General features: G+C 47.0%; 2 protein-coding genes and 1 long non-coding RNA gene across 4 annotated transcripts in view; 2 read left to right on the forward strand and 1 right to left on the reverse strand.

The window, feature by feature from the left end:
• Positions 1–21,291, forward strand: part of CNTNAP2 (contactin associated protein 2) — a 1,139,689-nt gene that overhangs the window by 888,282 nt on the left and 230,116 nt on the right. The window lies entirely within an intron of this gene.
• Positions 9,867–13,539, forward strand: LOC143821076 (uncharacterized). The gene is made up of 4 exons (XM_077304686.1): positions 9,867–11,823; positions 12,291–12,374; positions 12,554–12,637; positions 12,917–13,539. The coding sequence occupies exons 1-4, from the start codon at positions 11,202–11,204 to the stop codon at positions 13,468–13,470; spliced, it is 1,344 nt and encodes a 447-aa protein (XP_077160801.1). The 5' UTR covers positions 9,867–11,201; the 3' UTR covers positions 13,471–13,539.
• LOC143821079 (uncharacterized) lies at positions 13,852–17,357 on the reverse strand. The gene is made up of 3 exons (XR_013225657.1): positions 14,430–17,357; positions 14,191–14,310; positions 13,852–14,057 (listed from the first exon to the last, which is right to left on the reverse strand). It is a non-coding gene; the product is annotated as an uncharacterized LOC143821079 (long non-coding RNA).

Consider the following 21,291-nt stretch of genomic DNA (forward strand, 5'->3'; position numbering starts at 1 on the left):
AGTGCTGGCTAGTCAATGCCTTTGTCTTCCCCATAATAATCTATGGATGTGAAAGTTGGGCCCTGAAGCTGCACAACACTGCATTAATAATGACAATTAAATAATTAAGCACCCATCAGAAAAGTTTTGTAGTCACATTTGTGATATATACAGTCAGGGCATACCCCTTTATTAATGAACCGATGCAATTAGAGAATCATGGCCGTTTGGCTAATTGAACTTGGAAAGGTGATTGGATCATTGCTGCTTTTAGCATAGAATCCTGATGGGGAAACAAAATACCCCGTTTCTTGGTATCCCGTTTCTTACTTTTCCAAGGAGTCTCAAAGTAGCTGGCAATCACCTACCCTTTGTTCCCCACAACAGACACCCTGGGAGGGAGGTGAGGCTGAGAAAGCTCCAAGAGAACTGGGACAGCCCAAGGTCACCCAGCATCTGTCCTGTGTCTCAAAGCAGCTCGCAATCACCCATTCTTCTTCTTCACTAACTGGGATGGAGTTATGGTACCTTGTTTCCCCATTAGGATTCTACGCTAAAAGCAGTAATTATCCAATCAACTTTCCAAGTTAAATTGTACAGGTTAGTGCGGTTTACCAAAAATATTAGCAGCACAGGTTAGGAGTCTGCATTGCCTCTGCTGCAGTCTTGCTTAAAAATGCCCTTTTCCTTAGAGGGAAAGGAAATGCAGTATAAAATTACATTCTTTTTCCCCCAATAAGCAGTAGTCCCATGTGAAATAGGGCTCCCTTCGCAGTGGGGAGATTGGAGGACACAGCAGAGTCCATTCCAGGTTACCTTGGAGGAAGGAAGGGGTACCAACTGAATAGGGTAAGTTACATGGGACTAGTGATGCCAAACCTTTGCTGGGACAGGGGAACCCCTGCTTCAGAGTTGTCACCACCACCCCCAAGCTGAGGCAAGATGCATCACACAGGGCACAGCTACTAACACACTTCAGTGATGAGTCAACAGTATGACTCAGGGGCTAAAAATGCAAATGGGATTTGGGGCTGTATCAAACAGAGTATCGTGTCCAGATCACAGGATCATAGAATAATACAGTTGGAAGGAACCTCCTGGGTCATCTAGTCCAACCCCCTGCACTATGCAGAACACTCACAACTCTATCGCTCATCCATTGTCACCTGCCACCCCCTTGCCTTCACAGAATCAGCCTCTCCATCAGATGGCTATCCAGCCTCTGTTTGAAAATTTCCAAAGATGGAGAACCCACTACCTCCCGAGGAAGCATGTTCCAATGAGAAACCGCTAACTGTCAGGAACTTCTTCCGGATGTTTAGACGGAATTTCCTTTGGATTAATTTCATCCCATTGGTTCTGGTCCATCCTTCCTGGGCAAGAACTCTGCTCCATCCTCTACATGGCACCCTATTAAATAGTTGAAAATAGTTATCAGTTCCTCTCAAGCCTAAACAGACCAAACTCTCCCAACCTTTCTTTATACGTCATGGTCTCCAAACCCCTCACCATCTTTGTTGCCCTCTTCCAGACATGCTCCAGTTTCTCTACACCCCTCTTCAACTGTGGTGCCCAAAATTGAACATAGTACTCCAAATGAGACCAGAGCAGAGCAGAGCAAAGCAGTATCATCACCTCCCATGATCTGGACATGATACTCTGCTTGATACAGCCCAAAATCCTATTTGCCTTTTTAGCCAATGAGACACACTGTTGACTCATGTTCAATGTATGGTCTACTAAGACTCCTATATCCTTTTCACACATGCTACTGCCAAGACAAGCCTCTCCCATCCTATACTGGTGTATTTGGTTTTTCCTACATTAATGCAGAACTTACATTTGTCCCTATTGAACTTCATTTTATTTAGTTTAGCCCACTTCTCGAGCCTATCAAGATCATCCTGTATTCTGTTGCTGTCTTCAGTTGTGTTTGCTACCCCTCCCAGTTTAGTATCATCTGCAAATTTAATAAGTACCTCCTCTAATCCCTTATCCAAATCATTTATAAATATGTTGAACAACACAGGCCCCAGGACAGATCCCTGGGGTACTCCTCTTGTCACTCTTTTCCAAGAAGATGCTGAACCATTAAAAAGTAACCTTTGGGTACGGTCAACCAGTTATCGATCCACCTGACAGAATTAGGATCCATACCATGAGGAGATAAAGCTGGACATCATCATCATATTGATGACAGCCCAGTCTGAAGCTCTGCACCAGCTGGGCCAGAGGATGCATAAAGATGTTAAAAAATGTGGGGGAGAGATTGGCACCCTGGGGGACCCCACAAGGGAGCCTGTAGGAGCGCAAGAACACATCCCCCACCGCAACCGTCTGGGTCCAGTTATGGAGAAAGGAGCGTATCCAGCAAAGAGTTGTGCCCCATATCCTCGTCCTGGCGAGGCGGTGGACCAACAGTTTGTGGTCAGTGATGTCAAAAGTGTCTGACAGCTCTAAAAGAAACATCACAGCCAATCATAGAATCATAGAATCATAGAATCATAGAGTTGGATGGGGTCATATAGGCCATCTAGTCCAACCCCCTGCTCAACGCAGGATCAGCCCAAAGCATCCTAAAGCATCAAAGAAAAGTGTGTATCCAACCTTTGCTTGAAGACTGCCAGTGAGGGGGAGCTCACCACCTCCTTAGGCATCCTATTCCACTTCTGAACTACTCTGACTGTGAAAACTTTTTTCCTGATATCTAGCCTATATCATTATACTTGTAGTTTAAACCCATTACTGCGCGTGCTTTTATCTGCAGCCAACGGGAACAGCATCTGTTGGAGACAAATCCATGCTGACTTCCTTGGATCACCAAATTGTCTTCCAGATGTTTGCAGATCACTCCCTTTAATATCTGCTCCATTATCTTACCCACAACAGAGGTCAGACTCACTGTTCTGTAGTTTCCCGGGTCATCCTTCCTCCCTTTTTTGAAGACTGGAATAATGTTTGCTCTCTTCCAGTCCTCCGGGACATCTCCAGTCCTTAAAGAGGTCCCGAAGATGATGGACAAGGGTTGTGCAAGTTCTATGGAAAGTTCTTTGAGCACTCTTGGGTGCATTTCATCCGGCCCAGGGGATTTGAACTCATCCAGTGCAGCGAAATGCCTCTCGACAACTTCTCTGTCCATGTCAACTTGCTGCCCAGACACTATCTCTTGGCTACTGCCACCACTCAATGTGCCTAAACACTTTGACCTGTGGGAAAAAACAGATGTAAAATAGGCGCTGAGCCTTTCTGCTTTCTCTGCATCCTCTGTTAGAGTTTGTCCATCTGCACCCAACAGTGGGCCTATTGCCTCCTTTATGTTTGCTCCTCACATAACTGAAAAATCTTTTCTTGTTATAGTGGGCTTCCCTGGCCAATCTTAGCTCACTCTCAGCTTTGGCCTTTCTGATTATTGATCTACAGTGCCTAGTAACCTGTAGGTACTCTTCTTTATAGCTCTGTCCTTCCCTCCATTTCCTGAACATTTCCCTTTTCTTTCTTAGTTCCAGCTGGTGACAGAAGTCATCCAGCAGGGTAACCAGCACCGTCGCCACCCCATGGCCAGGACGAAAGGCAGACTGATATGGATTGAGAGCCAAAGCTTCTTCCAGGAATGCCAGGAGCTGGTCTGCCACATCCCTCTCAACTACCATACCCAGGAACGCCAAATGAGAAACCAGGCAGTAATTGGCTGGGTCCAGCGGACCCAGTAATGGTTTCTTGAGGTCGAACCACTGCCCCCTTCAGCCACTCATGAAACTCCCTGGAACCCGGGGAGAAGTTGATATTATCCCTAAGTTGGCCTCCTATCTGCTGGCCACCCTCTTTGAGGAGCCAAGATGGACAGGGATCAAGGGGGCAAGTGGTCACCCTAAACAACCCTAGCAACTAGTCCACTTCGGGTAAAGAGAGCCATCTGAAGCCATCAAATGTCACCTCCAAAGGCGGCCAACAGATCACGGGGGATGATGGTACCGCTTTTCTCTGCTCTGGTTTGGCCTCACTTGGAGTACTATGTTCAGTTTTGGGCACCCCAGTTGAAGAGGGATGTAGCCAACCTGGAGCATGTCCAGAGGAGGGCAACAAAGATGGTGAGATTACATAGAATTAAATTGTTCTACTGCCAACAGAACACCCATTTCACAACCCCTGTAAAGCAATTGGAAATGTAAATATTGGCATGTGCTCAAGAAAAGAAAATGACCTCATCTTGTTCTGGAGATACCTGCCTCAGAAGGTGAACTTTGCCATATGTTGAGGTTGTCGGCAGGACGTCCAGCCTTGTTCCACCTTGACCTTTCTAGCCACTTGTTCGTCCAGCTCGCTGGAGGCGGCTCGTTGTTTTCTGACATTTGCTATGCTACAAAGAAAGAATGTCCCTGTAAATATGGGTCCATCTCTTGGGGGAAATTGCTAAGACGTGCCTCTGTTGTGATAAATCTGTACCAGCCGACTTGACACTAAGCAAATGTCAAGCAGTTAGATGTCAAGCACCACCGTCAGGCAGGGAAAGCCACACGGAGATAAACTCCCCTCTGACCCAAGTGGTTTTTCTGTCGGTCTCAATGAACATACAGCTGTGGATCAAAGATAGTGTGCAGAGCATGCTTTGTTAATCAAGTGAAGGGAGGCGGAGAGGGAAAGGTGTCAAAAGGATATCACGGAGACCGCTGAAGTAACAAGAGTAGCATATTGTCTACAAGTTCACCCAGGAGGCCTTGAATAATATTTTCCATAGCCAATGTCAAATGCTAGGCTCTGGAATCCATATTTAAACAGCACACTGAAAAGGCCATGTTTTCCAGACACACACTGTGTGCTGCTAACAATGGTGGTCTGTAAATGCGCCCGTGACAGGAGACGTATGTGACCTTTCCCCCACCCTGAGAAATTTCTCGAGCCTGATGAATGTTCTTTGATCAGCATTGCTATGTGTTTTTGCCTTGAAAAGAAACCACTGAGTTGCTTGGAATCTCACTTTAGACTACATTTTTGGCAAAAACCCTTTTAGCCATAGCTGGAAATTTTTAAAATTTTGTCCAGTTTGCAAAAGTTTTAACCTGAAGATAAAATGGGGGGGGGGGATGGGGAACCAGCCCAGTAAATGAGAGAGAACTTCATTATATACTACAAAAAGGCTATCTTGAATGAGCTACTGAGTGCAGTTCAGATACCAAGAAGACACCATCGTCTGTGACTCAGTGGTAAATGTATATAATGCATGCAGGTTCACCACTTGGCTCCTCCAGCTAAAAGAATCTTGATTACATGGGCAGAGTTTGAATATGCCAAGAAAGTGCAGCATCAGGATGCTTAAAAAATAAAATAGTCCTATTTATGAAGAGAAACAATGATGTATAGAAAGTGAGAGAGAGAGAGAGAGAGAGAGAGAGACCTAACCATCTAGCTAGCTGTTGTCTGCTGTCATTCTTCTGTTGTCCAACTGTTCTGGAGGCAAGCAGGGAGGAAGTATACTCAAAAAAACAGGAAGTAACTTGTTGAGCCTATCAAGACATTGGAAGGCATAATTTGCAAATCATCTGGAAGATTCTATCCTATCGATGTTAAATATATATTTCCTCCAATGCCCCTGCAGGACACCCTGTATATTCTGCTCAATCATGCACATTGCAGATCTTGTAAATTGCAACAGATGATCTGGTGTCAGGAAAGACTTTTCTTTGCCTGCAGTCCTGGGGAATCAGCATATTCAATCCTTTCACAGTTAGTACCTTTGAAATTGGTCCCAAGGTGCTGGGGGAAAGTAGGAAAATACTTTAAATAAATAAACCGACAGCGGAGTCAGTTCCTGAAATGCCAGCAGGACATCATGGTTTGTGAGGTTGTGTGGTAATGTAGCAAACCGCTTTCTTGAACTGGTGCCTGGTTTTGCTAGAACAGTAAGTTTGGGAATTAGAGGTTTCAGTGCTCTTTTCCATTTATAAATTAGGGGGAGACAGCAGATTTTGTAATGACTGCTCTTTGGCTGTGATTGAGCGCCAAGGGTCTTTGGGATCCCAAGCCAGAAAGCATCACAACAGTGCTGATAACATAGATGGAAATAGCTCTTTTTCTATTAATCATGGCTGGTTTTTTTGTTATGTTTGCCCCAAAGTTGATGTGACACCAGGTCTAAAATGAATCGCTATTGTCATTGCACTTCCTAAGTGATAAGGCAATCCTGTCTTGGCGATTCAGAGCGGCATTATTCCGTGCCACTGATGATAATGAGGCAACTTTTGAGATAATTACTGTGAAATTAGCATAATGCGCAATGGTTTCTTGAGGCCCTGCTTGAGAAATGATAAGAATAATTAAAGAATTGAGGTTGTGGGTATAATAAGGCAGCCACCTCTCTCTGTGTCTTTTAGGAGCACCTTTTTCACCTCTTGTCCCTAATCCTGTGGGGGTATCGCTATCTCATAGCAACACAATCCACTGGAGTTGCCCCACTTGAAGCAGAGCGGGCAAAATTCTGAGGATGCTTCAAGAGGTTTTTCATGTTAAACTTCCTCTTTATTGTTCCAAGAAGGGTGCAGAGTCACAGACACAATGGGTGTTAGAGTGAGCACTGGGAAGCCGATTAGCTGGAAAGCACATAAGCATATGAATCGGCCTTCTTAGAAGACAGTTACGAAGTCAGCCTTTTGATCCACTGACTCCATTATTGTCTATTCGGGCCAGCAGCAACTCTCCAGATTTTCTGGTTCTGCGGGGTTGTTTTGAGTGCAAGCCACAGGACTCTGAAGAGGCCATGCAGGTATACTCTGAAGAAAGAAAGACGCCCTGTGCTGGATCACAGTCATGGACAAAAGCTAAACCTTTTCTCCAATTCCCTTCAATGCAGCCAGCCCTGTCATTCTGTGACCGGGAAAGTCATGCTTTTTGGTAATGAAGAGCCCTCAAGGGAAAGAGTTAAATATTATATAATTATGGTACCCATGACTATAGCCTACAGATGATGGCTGATTTGACATCTAATGGGGCATTATGATGTTGAAAGCCTCTAATACTGTAGCAAGCCAGGCATTAACTGCTCCACGTGAGAAATCTAACGGGATTATTACTGGTATAAACCATATTCAGTGATTTGTAGCTGAATTTCCCCCCAGCCACCATAGAATAGGAACCAGGGTGCAGCTGAGTTGAAAATACAATAATTCTTATGTTATTAACGAACAATTTTCCATTAGCCAGTAGGCTGGATATGTTATAGAGGATGTGTGTTAGTATCCGTAGATATGGCATACATCTTTATATTTAATCTATTCTCTTTGTTCTTCAAAACCTGTACCTCTAGAAAAAACAATTGTGTCTGTTACATGAGGTAATAAACTCAGTATCAAGATGGAGTTTATTAATCATTCCACAAATTCAGCCACCCTATCCATATCTGGAAAAATGACTAAAATATCACCTATAAATATTTTAAATAGAATATTATTTACAAAAAGGATTTTCAAATATATTCCAGAACATTCTACATTTTACATTACCTGTTGAATTATAATTTATATAGCCTGTGGAATTGGGGACTGTGGATTGTTAAAAGAGGCCTGTTCCTTTAAAACTGGAAGGTATATGCCATTCTCCAATGTCAAATTTTTTGAGTGTACACTGGGATGGTATCATTATCAGTAGTGCCAGTTTGTAATGTTATTGTTTAACTAGGAACCAAGCCTGTTGTACTTGTAAATACAATGGGCACTAGGTATGCTTTTGAAGCACACCCACGGCCTCCTCGAAGGCTGGACTCTGAGGCATTCTACGATTTTGAAGTCCCACCTCCAAAACTCAAAGAATATTTCCAACCCAGGGGTAGCCAACCTCCAGATGGGGCCTGGAGAGCTCCTGGAATTACAGATCATCTTCATAGTATAAAGATCAGCCCCCCAGGCAGAAAGGGCTACTTTGGCCAGGGTTGTGGTAGAGAAGAAAAAATTAAGGCCTCCCACACAGGTTGTTGGATTGAAAGACTTGAGGCCTACTGCACAGAGGTGTTGTGCAGATGAAACAGGAGACAAAAGTACCTCTGCAACAGCATCCAGTTTCATCTGCTGAATAACACTGTGCAGTGGCCTCAAATCTACAGAGAGTTGCAAAGAAGAAATACACATGGCTCAGCTGTGTCTAACCCCCATCCAGAGCAGTATTTTAAGTGAGAAGGGGCTTTTCTGTGGCCTCCCTATCAGCCTTTTGGCAGAAGGAGAAATCCCCCCCCCAAAAGGAATGCCCACCCCCATGCCCTGAGGCTCCCCTGCATTTCTCTTGGACCAGCTGTAACTTCCGAGTCAAAAACAAGGGAAGGCCCGCGTAAATCTTAAACAGCAAAAACAGTTCTTCCTTTATTGCCTGTTACGAACCCCAAAGTTGTATCACAGATTATGTTGGAACTCTTCAGGTTCTGGAGCTTATACCTGGTGCTGTTCTGCCCTCTAAAACTTCTCTGATCTATTTGATAAGGGAGTTGTTCAAATGCTCTGGATCCTAGAATCATAGAATCATAGAATCATAGATTCATAGAATCATAGAATCATAGAATCATAGAGTTGGAAGGGGCCACACAGGCCATCTAGTCCAACCCCCTGCTCAACGCAGGATCAGCCCAAAGCATCCTAAAGCATCCAAGAAAAGTGTGTATCCAACCTTTGCTTGAGACTGCCAGTGAAGGGGAGCTCACCACCTCCTTAGGCAGCCTATTCCACTGCTGAACTACTCTGTGAAAATGTTTTCCTGATATCTAGCCTATATCGTTGTACTCGTAGTTTAAACCCATTACTGCGCATCCTTTCCTCTGCAGCCAACGGAAACAGCATCCTGCCCTCCTCCAAGTGACAACCTTTCAAATACTTAAAGAGGGCTATCATGTGCCCTCTCAAACTCCTTTTCTCAGGCTGAACATTCCCAAGTCCCTCAACCTATCTTCATAGGGCTTGGTCCCTTGGCCCCAGCTCATCCTCGTCACTCTCCTCTGTACCCTTTCATTTTTATCTACGTCCTTCTTGAAGTGAGGCCTCCAGAACTGCACACAGTACTCCAGGTGTGGTCTGACCAGTGCCGTATACAATGGGACTATGACATCTTGTGATTTTGATGTGATGCCCCTGTTTATACAGCCCAAAATGGCATTTGCCTTTTTTACCGCTGCATCACACTGCCTGCTCATGTTTAGCTTACAATCCACAAGTACCCCAAGGTCTCGTTTATACACAATGTTACCTAGAAGCATATCCCCCATCCAGTAGGCATGCTTTTCATTTTTCTGACCCAGATGCAGAACTTTACACTTATCTTTATTAAACTGCATCTTGTTCTCATTTTCCCATTTTTCCATTGTGTTCAGATCTCGTTGAACTCTGTGTCTTCTTGTCAGTCCGGGGCCAAGGGACCAATCGTTGGCCCCTGTTTCTATCCTGGACTCAGCCCACCCCCCTTAGCCTTATTGTTTTATTTATACTGCTTCCTGAGCGGTTTACAGATATATGATATTTGAATGTACTAAAACAAGTTTTGACATATTATTACCACTATTACCAGAAGTAATAAAAGTATAGGTTTTAGCAATTTCTCTACCAGGGGTTTGTGAAACCCTGCAGTTTCTTGATGGCTCTAGAAGGATTTCCCAAATGGGTGGGAGTTAATTTTTTTTAATGTGTTAGATTTCTTTTGGTCATTTAGTCATTTCCCCCCTCCCCAAATGTCCACTGATGGGCCTAGAGGGGGTGGGAAGGGGAGGGGCCCCAAATGGGCATTTACACAGCTATTGTTTCTCTGCCCAACTCATGGGAATCCCTATAGGAAATATAACATGCAGTGAGACCTTTACCTCAGTGCAGCTAAGACCCAGGGATAATCCAGACTAAGGGGCATTTCCCACGGCTTAAAAATAGCACAATGGTTGCTGATTGAAAACGCTACTAATTTGCCATAACGCACGACGTCGTTAACGATCTGCAACAATCCTGAAACCGACCCGCCAAAAGCGCTTCGTTGTAGCGCTTTTAGGGGAATCCAGAAAACTGGATTCACCCTCCGGATAGCGATACACTCCTGCAACCAATCTGCAACAGTAGCGCTAAAGACCTGTGCGTTACCATTGTTGCGGGTTCTTCAAAGTCCCTCCTCCCGAGCCTGTCCTCGAAACTTCCGGCGAACTGTTCGCCATTTTTTTTTTCTCCGAGCGAGCGGGGATCTACGAGGCAACGGGACAGCGACTGGCTTTCAAGCACGATCACTTTAGGAAATTCTGCCCGGACACCACAAGAGTTTTTCACAAGCACAGTGGCACACACCGTCACGTTCCCTAAATTTGGCCAAAGCTTAAAACCCCGTCTACCATCGGCCAGTCCTAGCGGAGTCAACGTACAGGGAGCATTTTAAAAAATTCTCCTCTGAGCGTGCCAACGAACATTCGCCGCTCGCAGTCTCCTGCTTAGCTTAGAGGGGTTCAATAGACATGATTCGTGGTGATATCATGAGGGGCGGCTTATGTGTAGTGGGTCTTTGTGTGGTTCCCGGTGCGTGCTTGTGCTTGGGTGCGGACAACCCCTTCCATTGGCGGCTAGACCTCCGGCAAGCGGAGTTGCCGTCCCCCGTTCATTTTAAAAAATTTTCCTCTGAGCGTGCCAACGAACGGTCGCCGCTCGCAGTCTCCTGCTTAGCTTAGAGGGGTTCAATAGACATGATTCGTGGTGATATCATGAGGGGCGGCTTATGTGTAGTGGGTCTTTGTGTGGTTCCCGGTGCGTGCTTGTGCTTGGGTGCGGACAACCCCTTCCATTGGCAGCTATACCTCCGGCAAGCGGAGTCGCCGTCCCCCGTTCATTTTAAAAAACATTCCTCTGAGCGTGCCAACGAACGTACGCCAGTAACATGTCATGTTTGGTTGATTTATGCTGTGGCTGGTGAATATTATTGGGGAACTGCCGAGTACTGCCGCACTTGCTCTCGGTTGAACACCGGCATGCGTTTGTGTAATGGCGGACATTTTCCTAAAATGGCTCCCGCTGCATGTTCAAACTGCTCTTCTCTCGTGTAAACGAATCAGCGCATGCGTTAAGTCAAACAACAAGGGCGCCAATCTGGCCATTAGGAGCAGATCCTGTTCCCGCGCGAGGAGTTTTGAACGTGACATGTGACCTAATGTGGCCAATGCGCGTGTCCCCTACTGCCCTCTACCAATCAGGAGCCGGCTAGTCCCTTTGTCTTTGTGTGCGGGAAGGTATATGATCCGTTGCACCCTGCACCTTCCACCACCATTTTGCTCAGCTACCAGCGAAAGCAACATGGAATCGTCTTCTCAAGCCTCGTCCGTCCCTGCAACCGGCCGTGGCCCAACTTGGAGGGACGCGGAGATCAGGGACCTGATCGGGATTTTCTCGGAGGAGAAAATCCAGGACGCGTTCCAGTCCTCCCACAGGAATAGGGAGGTATTCGAACAAGTGGCCATTAAGATGCGCGCCCTGGGCCACAACAGGACCGGCCTTGAATGCCGGTCGAAGACCAAGACAATGAGGGCAGAGTATATGCGTGCCGTGAACCATAATAAGGGTTCCGGCAACGAGAAGGTTACCTGCCCCTACTTCGAGGAGCAGCGCCAGCTGTACGGAGACGGGGAAGGATCCGGCAGGCCGAAGCGCGTCGGCCGGAGCCTTAAGGTGGTTCGGAAGCCGGCTGCCCCGGTCGAGGAACCACCCGCTGAGGAGGATCCCGGCGAGGGCACCTCGTCCAGCTTTCGCCCTCCACCCCCCGTCCAGCAACGAGCCGCGGAATCGGTAACGCTGGACCTCATCGCCATCGTTCCTGGGGAGCCAGAGGAGGCTCCTGAGCAAACGCCCCTTGCCTCCGGTAAGTGATTTTATTTTTATTTTATATTTCCTTTTGAGCAAATGTGTGTTCTGACGTTTGGCCATCGTTTTCTCGTCAGTTCGTTGCAACGCATAAGATGGTAGGCTGTGGAGTGCTTGCTGTGTTTACTATTTGAAACGGTTTTAATTTTATAATTTAATTTTAATTTTTAAAAGATTTTAAAAGATGGTAGGCTGTGGAGTGCTTGCTGTGTTTACTATTTGAAACGGTTTTAATTTTATAATTTAATTTTAATTTTTAAAAGATTTTAAAAGATGGTTGGCTGTGGAGTGCTTGATGTGGTTAGTATTTGAAACGGTCATGTTTAACCAACAGCCCCAAAATATTTGCTGCATGCCTCGCCCATAGGCCTTCTGCAGTACTTTGGCTCACTACTTTGGGAGCTTGCTTTGTGGTTCATGGTGTATGCTTGCTCATTTTTCACTATTTTCTGCTCTTGTCCACAGAGACACAGTTGCCAGGGACGGGGCCCCTCGAGTCTCCAGCAGCACCTGACGTGGATAGTGATTCGGGGGCATCAACTAACATTGGTAAGTATTAGTTAAAATAGGGGGGGGGGCTGTTTTGACTGCTTTGTGCTTTTCTGTTTGTGCAGGGCAGCAGCACTGCTAAGAGAAAGAAGAGAGTCCCTCTGCGTTGCTGGTGTAGCCTTTGAAGCTGGCTTTGCCACCCTTTGGTCCTAGATCTGTTTTTTTTCCTTTTTTTGCAGATTTCATACCCGGAACACAGGAGGAGGAACAGCCTGGGTTGCTTGGACCTCCTGCACGGCGCAGGCGGATACAGATTCAAGATGGTGAGCGTGCATGACCTGTTCCTTTCGAGCCATAGCTGCAGGACAATGTCGCTAGGCACTAACCATGTGCTCCCTTTTAATTGTTGAGAGTCCTGCTGTGAAAGTAGGCAAAAGTAAAAGCACACCATGGGCAAACAAACAATAGCCATGTGCTCGCCGGGGATTGTTTAAATTCTTGGCAGGAAAACACGGGGACAAAAAAGAACACCATGTCCACCATGGTGTGTTTTGACTTTATTGATGTCACTAACAGTTTTGTTTCTCATTTTTTGCCAACAGAGGTTCTTTCAGATGAGGAGGAGGAACCACCCCTGGCTCCAGGCAGCCCACCACCTAGAGGTGCGCTCCCAGCAGAGGAGAGGCTTACGAGGGAACGCGGCAGGCTGAGGCGCGTCTCCGTCTTGACAAGCGTGGGAGAGAGGCTCCTTGAGCACTGCTATGAGGAGTCACGGCGTGCCGCTGCCGCTGACCAAGCCATGCTCACACTCATTGCCCAGGAGGGGAGAAAATTGAGGGCAGTCCTTAGAGAGACAAACCAAATCCTACGCGAAGGCGTGGAGGAGGTGCGACTGATAAGGAGACTCATGGAGAGGGCTGTAGTGGTCATGGAAAGGGCCTACCCTCCACAAATCGCCCCCGCCCCCCCACCACCACCCCCACCACCACCCCCACCACCACCCACACCACCACCCCCACCACCACCCACACCAACACCACCACTTCCAGCACCCACCCCACCGACTCCCTCTCAGAATGCCTCCACCCAAACACGAAGGAGGACTATTCTCGGAAAGAGGAAAATAAAACCAGCAGACAAGTACTCCCCCTCCTAGTTTTGCCCACTTTTTCTATTTCATGTTATCTGTGTTTTGTTGTTTGTTGAATAAAGTTTATATTTTTGACTCTGTCTCTGTGTACCCTACTGTAGAATCTGCAAGGCCGAAAGCGGCCTCTCTAGTGATTGTCTATATTGTGGTACTGCTGTGTGGGTTGGAGGTTGGAGGGGTGTTAGTTCAAGGAGTTTTAGGAGTGTGGTGTGGGGTTAAATATGTGCGAGTTTAAGAAGTCACACTGGAGTCTTGTTATAAAATTTGCAATAACATTTTATTTTAAAAAACATTTTAACAGGGGAAAAACATTAGGGAATGAAACTTGGAGCCCCACCAGCACCACCACCCCCCACCCCCCTGGAAAACCTATTTTTTTTAACAAAACTATACATTTAACAGGGGAAAAACATTAGGGAATGAAACTTGGAGCCCCCCCCCCAACCCCTACCCCAAAACACAAACAGGAAACAAAACTCAGGTCCCACTGCTCCCCTGCCCAGCCCCTTCCATCTCCCTCACTCTCCTGCTCAACCTTCCCACGGACCCCCGGACTTTGCGGCGGAAGAGGTCCTCATCCTCCTTCTTCTTAACTGTGTGGGGAGGGAGAAAAAGTACACATTAGTGCCACACATATTTTCAAATTTCTTTAGTTTACATGCATACACTTTTAAGTGGCCTTAGCCACAGTGTGAGAAGAGTTGGGCAGTGGGGAACATAACCTACGTTCTTCCGCCTCCCTCTGTTGCCTTTGCTGCTCAATCTCCCCTTTCAGCTCTGCCACTTGAGCCTCCAGGGAAGTAACTCTGGCCTCCATCGCACGCAGCCTTGCCTCCACAGTTTCAGCTATAGAAATCAAACAAAGAATTTAATAACACTTCAAATGGGAGCATCACAGCAGGCTCCCATATGGCTCCATGGGGGTACACACACATGGGTCTCCCGCACAGGCATAAAACTCTCACCTGCAGCCTGTCCCGAGGTGGAAGGTCCCTCTTCCTCCCCCTCCTCACGCTCAGGTGCTGTTGCCAGCTTGGATGGTGATTGTGTGGCTGGGCAAAGAAAAAGACAAATCATAATTAAAAGCACACAAAACAGAGATGAAACACAGCTGGTGGACACACCACAGTTAGAGTCTAAGCGCATAACCAAAGTGGTTCTACAGTACTGGCTGGCTAAGTCTGAGGGGGTTGACAGCATCTAAATACTTTCTCGAATTTCATTGGGGACAGTAGGGGAAAGAGGCAGCTAGTCATTCCATGCATGTTTAAGGGTAAAACACAACGAGGGCAGCACTCACCCATATGCCTCCTCATGTCCAGGGGGGGCTTCCCAGCCTTCTCCCATATTTTTACCATCTGGTCGTGGAAGACCGTCCTCCCACTTGGCTGCGGGATCCCCCCCCACTGTTCCAGACTGTTTAGGAAGTCCAGCTTAAGGCGCTTGAATTTTGTCCGGACCTGCTCCCAGGTCCGGACGTAGCCCCTTTCCCTCAGCTTTGAAGCCAACACCAGGTAAGCACCCTTGGTGTGGCAGTGGGTGCTGGCCATAAGGCGGCCAACACTTTTCGATTGGAGCACAAGCTCCAGAAGTGCCTCAGCCTCGGCGCGCTGCCAGAAGGAGCCCTTCCGTGGCTTCGGCATCTTCGGAATGACGGTTAGGGAACGAACGTGCGTTGCTCCGATAGACCACCCCGTTTTTTAAATGTATCAAAGCTGCCCACCAATAAAATTATTCATTGGAACATAAGTGGATTGATCCTCCGGTTTGACAGGGGTCGCCAATACTTCCTGGCTACCCGCCTCCCCGAACTTTCCCCATTCAGCGCTTCCGTATTGTGTTTGTCAATTTCAGTTGGGAGTTAGCATTTAGGGCTGTCAAAGTGCTTTTGGACCAGAGAATCCCCGTTTTTTTGCTGGCAAAGTACACAAACCGCACAAGACAAGGTTAAACAAATAACACAAAACTTTATTCACCAACAAGAGAGTGGGAAAAACAATTAAACACGCCTCCTGTTTCTGTAGATGTGGGTGGCTATGGCGTCCCGAACCTTGCACCCCTCTGCATAGATTCTTCTTCTCCTTGCTTCAGGGATGTCTTGTGTGTCCTCAAGGACAACAGGATCAGGTTCATCCACAGGGAAGGGGATGTTATGTCCCTTGTCCTCGCATATGTTGTGCAAAATGACACACGCGATGATCAGCGGAGTCACATTGTCTATATGCACGTGTAGTCGGGACATCAGGCAACGGAACCGGGACTTCAAACGTCCAAAGGCACGCTCCACTACATTCCTTGCCCGGGAGTGAGTGAGGTTGTAGTGGCTATGCACGTCTGTCCTTGGCCGCTTGTAGGGAGTCATGAGCCAGCGTCGTATTGGGTAGGCTCCGTCCCCGAGCACCAACGGCGGCACACGCACGCCCTCAATGGTGGCGGTGGGGTTTCCTGGAACAAAGACCCCTTCGTCCATGGCTTTCCTGAGGTTGGATTCCCTGAAAACAAGGGCATCATGCCTCCTGCCACTCCACCCCACCTCGGCATCGATAAACCGGCCGGAGAAGTCCACTGTTCCTTGCAGGAGAACAGAGCAAAAGTCCTTCCTGTTCCCGTACTCTTTTATGCTTCCCCCGGGGGCACGGATAGGGATGTGGCTTCCATCGACGGCCGCAAAACAATGCGGGAATCCAAGCCTGGCAAACCCGTCCATACTCTGGAATAAGGGAAAGAAAAGAATATAAGCCATTGCATGTCAGCGTGGGGTGTATCGCGTCTTCGTTGCTGACCTGTCAAACAAGAAAAAAAATTTAAAGGGCAAAGGGGATAGAATGACACTCACCGCTCCAAGCCGGTCTCCGAGGCACACGACTTTGCTGAACAATTCCGCCTCCATGGCGAGGCAGAACTCCTTAAGGATATCGCCAACCGTAGTGACTCCGAGTCCGAATTGCTGGGCTACTGTCCGGAAGTACTGAGGGGTGGCCAAGTACCACAATGCGGCAGCCACCCTTTTTTCAACTGGAACGGGGCGCCGCATGCCAGTGACTTGCCTCTCCATGCGTCCACGTAGAGCCTCCACGAGTTCAAAAAATGTCCCCCTCGACATCCTGAAGTTGGCAATCCAGTGGTCATCATCCCAGCGAGTCCACACAAAATTCTCCCACCAGTCAGAGGATCGTTCGTCCACCCAGAACTGTCTGGGGAACCGGACCTCTGCCAGTGCTTGCCAGCGTTTCTTGGCCGCCATGGTTACCCTTACAGAACGTCTTCTGCTGCTGGTCAGCGTTCCGGGCACCCGTTCTCGGTACTCCGCGATAGCAGACGTCCGACGCGACAAGGCGGTATTCATGCGCTGGAGCACCGCGAGCATGTAAGCCAGCAATTGAAAAATAAGCCTCTCCATTGCAACGTTGACCTGTGCTGCGGGCAGTAGGCTACGCAAACAAAAGAGTGAGGCCGACCGCGTGTCTGCCCAGGTGCATATAAGCAGGTAACCTGTGGGCGTGTACTGTGGGCGGGGATTAACCAATCAAACATGTCAATGCATCTGGTTCCTAGAAAACAATAGAAAACACGTTCCAAGGGCGCCAATGATCGGACGATAACGCGTTGCTACGGGGTTTCCTGGGTTTTTTAAAAAAAAAGGGGACCCCGACAAGTTCGGCTTTAGGGTCGAGGTCAAAGGTGTGCCTGCAGTTTGATTGACGGGCACGGGAGGCCAGAAGCGCTAAAAAGGGACCTCCTTTGTAGCGATAAGACGGAGAACCGGAAGCCTGTGGGTTACGAAAGTGGCGAGAAGTGAAAGTGCCAAATTCCGCAAAAACCGCAGCTGTGCGTTACGGGCACGGCTAGTTACATTTCGCTACTTGAAGTAGCGCTTTCACAAACGGCAACCAAATAGCAACTTTGAGCTCTGTGCGAAATGGCCCTAAATGTTCTAAGAACAAACCACAGACCGAAAGACTCAATTAAAGCAAATGAACAATTCTCCCTATATTGTCTCGACATGTCGTCCAACTTACCATTAGTCTTATCTGATTTAGCTTCAGACAGCTTGCTGTTTCTCCACCCAAAATCTAATGAATCTAAAATAAATTAGATTTATAAGACTGGAATATCCTTTCAAGGAATCACTTAACAGATTTAGAATTAGACTGGACAAACCAGGTTAGAATGTAATGTATTTAGCAAGTTCATACTGGCCCTACAGTCAAGTAAATTCTTAATATTCCTTTACCAGCTCCAATTTCTATGAGTCATATACAACCAAACTGCTGTATTTTATTAAGCAGGACATTGTTGGATGAGATAACAAAGCAATATCTGTAGGGATTCCAGAACCCCACTGAGGACAGGGGAACCCCCATTGTGCTACCGCCACAACTTTTGTAGTTGAATAAAGTGGGAGAATCCCCCAATACCCTCCACCCAAAATTTGCAGCATGGTATTTGTGGCTTTGCTGTAAACACAAGCCACTACCATTATGCACAGCAGGTCACACACACACCTGAAGAGCCGCTCCCCCAGTTACCCAAAACTTGCAGAGCCAGCTGGCATCACCAGCTGGCATCATTTTGGCTATTGATGGGGTATGGTACTACTAAGGCTGAAATCACTACTAAGGTCTGGGCCTATCACCTTATGCCCCCCCACAGGACCTTATGCTCTGCGGGTGCAAATCTTTTGGTCATTCCTGGTCTCAGGGAAGCACGCCTGGCCTCCACCAGCGCCAGGGCCAGGGCCACGGCCAGGGCCTTTTCAGTCCTGGCCCCAACTGGGTGGAATGAGATCCCGGAGGAGCTGCGGACCCTGCCAAAGCTCTCAGCTTTCGGCAGGGCCTGCAAGACGGAGCTCTTCCACCAGGTCTATGGGTGAGGCCGGAAGGTGAAGGAGATCAGAGCCCCCCCCCCCCCATAGAAGTGATGGTAGCAAATTCCATCAGTTCCCTCTCCTTCCTTCCCCCTTTCCCCCCTCCCCTCAAAATGGTATTAGGGCTCTGCCAAAATTGGGGCAAGATCTTTCACCAGGTTTTTTTGACATCTTGCTGGTTTTATGTAGAGGTTGTTTTATTGTTTTACTAGTATCAAAGCCCATTTTAAAAATGGGCTTGGAAAGGGGCGGCAGGCAGGAGGGTGTGAGAGGGTGGCCACGGCTCCCTTTGGCCCATAAAGTGGGCTAAAGGGAATGGAAACGCCTCCCCCCCAGTGGTGGCACTGCCGTGGGAGGCTCCCTTTGGCCCGGCAAGTGCCCCTCCTTGCCTGCTAGAGGCCTTGTGGCTGCAGCCTCCATCGTCGCCCACAAGGAGAGAGGCAGTGACAGGGCTTTGCGGCCCGCAGGGAGGCTGGAAACTTCCCCCCCCCCATCTTCCTCCCAGCAGGAGTGTACCTGCGGGCCGCAAAGCCCTGTCACTGCCTCTCTCCTTGTGGGCGATGATGGAGGCTGCAACCACAAGGCCTCTAGCAGGCAAGGAGGGAGGGTGGGAACTGGAGGGGGAGGGCCAATCAGGGCAGACCTGGATAGACAGGGGTCTGGACAGACTCCTCCCAGGAAGCTGTTTCCCAAATATATAAGGGAGAAAAATAGTGTTAAGGATGGGGTTTATGGGGTTTTAACAAATTTGTAACCCACCCCAAACCTTTGGGGAGCGGCAGGAAATAAATTGGACAAATAAATAAATCATGCATTGTAAAACACAAAAAGAGCAAATCTGGTTGTAAATCAACCTGTTACCCAAATTGCTGGGGAATCATGAATATAGCAAGAGGCAGGGGTAACACAGGATCTTTTACTACCAATTTTTACGGGGTCCTTTCCCTGGAAGAAACACCCTTAAATGAAGAAGACAGTTAAGCTTACACTCAGGGGATTCATTTGGAGAAAATATCAGGGTACATTCAAAACACACACAAAAGCAAAACCATACATACACTAAGTTCTACAGGGGGACAAGTTACACTAAGTTCTACAGGGGGGACAAAATACTGCACCTTTCTTGGATCCAAGCAGCCCAGACACAGGGTTGACGACATCAGGGGGTGGACAGGATGCCGGGTGTGGACAACAGCACACACACACACAAACATAGGGCGTGCACAAGGCTTGATATAGTGTTTGAAATTCCCGGGCCAGCCGCAGGGACTGCCCACTGGGAAGGCCATAATTGATTGGTCTCTGATATTATGAGTACCTGATAGGTGATTTTGAACTGTGAGGTCACTAGAGTGGGAGGTGTGGAGTAATCTCATCAAGTAGAACAATACCTTGGCTAGGTGTAATGTGTAGCTAATGGCCCTGTCATTGTTTTATCAGGAAGGACTGGGGGAAGACATTTGGGGATAAGAGATGCTGCTAGGCAGAAATTACACTGGGCAAGAGAGACAAAAGAAGTTGCAGTTAGTACCTGGAAGGGATATTCCTTTCCTGTATCTATTGGGGGGGGGGGTGATTTAGATACCGTGCACATTTAGCTCAGTCAGCTGGGCAAGGAGAAAATGGTCTAGTCCAGCTCAAACCAGATGGAAATCTGGCCTAGCTTTTCTAGGCAAGGGAAAAAATTTAGTGAAGCCCAAACAAGATGGAGACCTGGCCTGGCTTCCTAGGTTTCTTAAGGGGCCCTACTGACTTCATAGTCTCTGCCAGGCTGATTTATGTGTGTACCAACCTGCTCAGAGTCCAGTCATGGGCTTCTGTGCGTGATGGTGTCTCTGTGTGAGGCACCGTTCCATTATGGGCTACCTTTAGGGTAACAAACCTTCCTGCAAAGCCATTAATCTATTCTGATACCTGATACATGAAGATTTAAAGCTACTCTTCTGTTTGCCCATGTGCACATATGAATTTGGTTGATGTGGGCTGCATTCTTAAGATGGAAGCCAATAAGACCTTACTTTCATGATCTAACCCCAAATACATAGTTGCAAAATGACTCAGCCATCAGTTCCACTAATATCTAGATGAATGCTGATTATTACAGTTAGCAGGTCTAGTGAGAAACTTACTGAAGTCTGTTCAGCAGTGCCCCAAGCATAGTATATTTAGAGTAGCATTGTATTACCTAAGATATATATTACCTAAGATAACATCCAACAATAAGTAGTAGCATACACATTTAAAATTTCTACAAACATTAGACATATACTGACTTATTATGACCAAGAATTTACTAATTAAAATATTGTTGCTTGATTTGTTTGTTGTTATTTATATCAGATGGACATTGGTAAGTTTTATAGTGCAATCACATGCAGAATTACCACAGTCTAAACCCACTGATTTCATTAGGTTTAAATTGGACTAACTACATAGGATTGCACTACTAACCAGTTTAATTTGCAGATTAAGCAGCAAAAGCTTTGCAATCTGGACCTTTGTATATTTACTCAAAAGCAAGGCCTGTTTTGTCCAGTGTAATTTTCTTTCAAGTAACTTGCATAGGACTTCAGTCTTGCGAGTAATCTCCATTAAGATCATTCTGGATTGCTTTTGTATAGATGTGCAAAAGATTCATCTGCAAATGTATTTGCATAAGGGTAGATATATGTCCCTTGTTATTTATTTTAATATGCAATGAGTTCCCAGAATAAAAGTTCATTATTTGTTTCAGGAGTCTTTTGGGATGCTCACAGCATTTCACTTGTTCCATAAATGTGTATGAGGGACTGAATCAAAAGCAGACTCTAAATCAATAAAGACTGTGTAGAAGAAACCGGATATGTCTTGCTTCATTTTGCTTATCAGAGAGTCCAAGGTAAAGCAATGATCTATACAAGAGAGGCTTTTTCTGAAACCCACTTGCTTATCACTTAAAATTTTTTCCACGTCCATCAAAT

This window comes from Paroedura picta, chromosome 11 (genome assembly GCF_049243985.1).
Source record: "Paroedura picta isolate Pp20150507F chromosome 11, Ppicta_v3.0, whole genome shotgun sequence".
NCBI classification, from domain to species: domain Eukaryota; kingdom Metazoa; phylum Chordata; class Lepidosauria; order Squamata; family Gekkonidae; genus Paroedura; species Paroedura picta.

What these genes read in the sequence shown, in the direction of transcription:
- LOC143821076 (XM_077304686.1), top strand. Translation starts at nt 11,202, where the DNA reads ATGATCCGTTGCACCCTGCACCTTCCACCACCATTTTGCTCAGCTACC. An exon ending in GCAAACGCCCCTTGCCTCCG is followed by an intron (nt 11,824 to 12,290) that starts GTAAGTGATTTT and finishes TCTTGTCCACAG; the next exon opens with AGACACAGTTGCCAGGGACG. An exon ending in GCGGATACAGATTCAAGATG is followed by an intron (nt 12,638 to 12,916) that starts GTGAGCGTGCAT and finishes TTTTGCCAACAG; the next exon opens with AGGTTCTTTCAGATGAGGAG.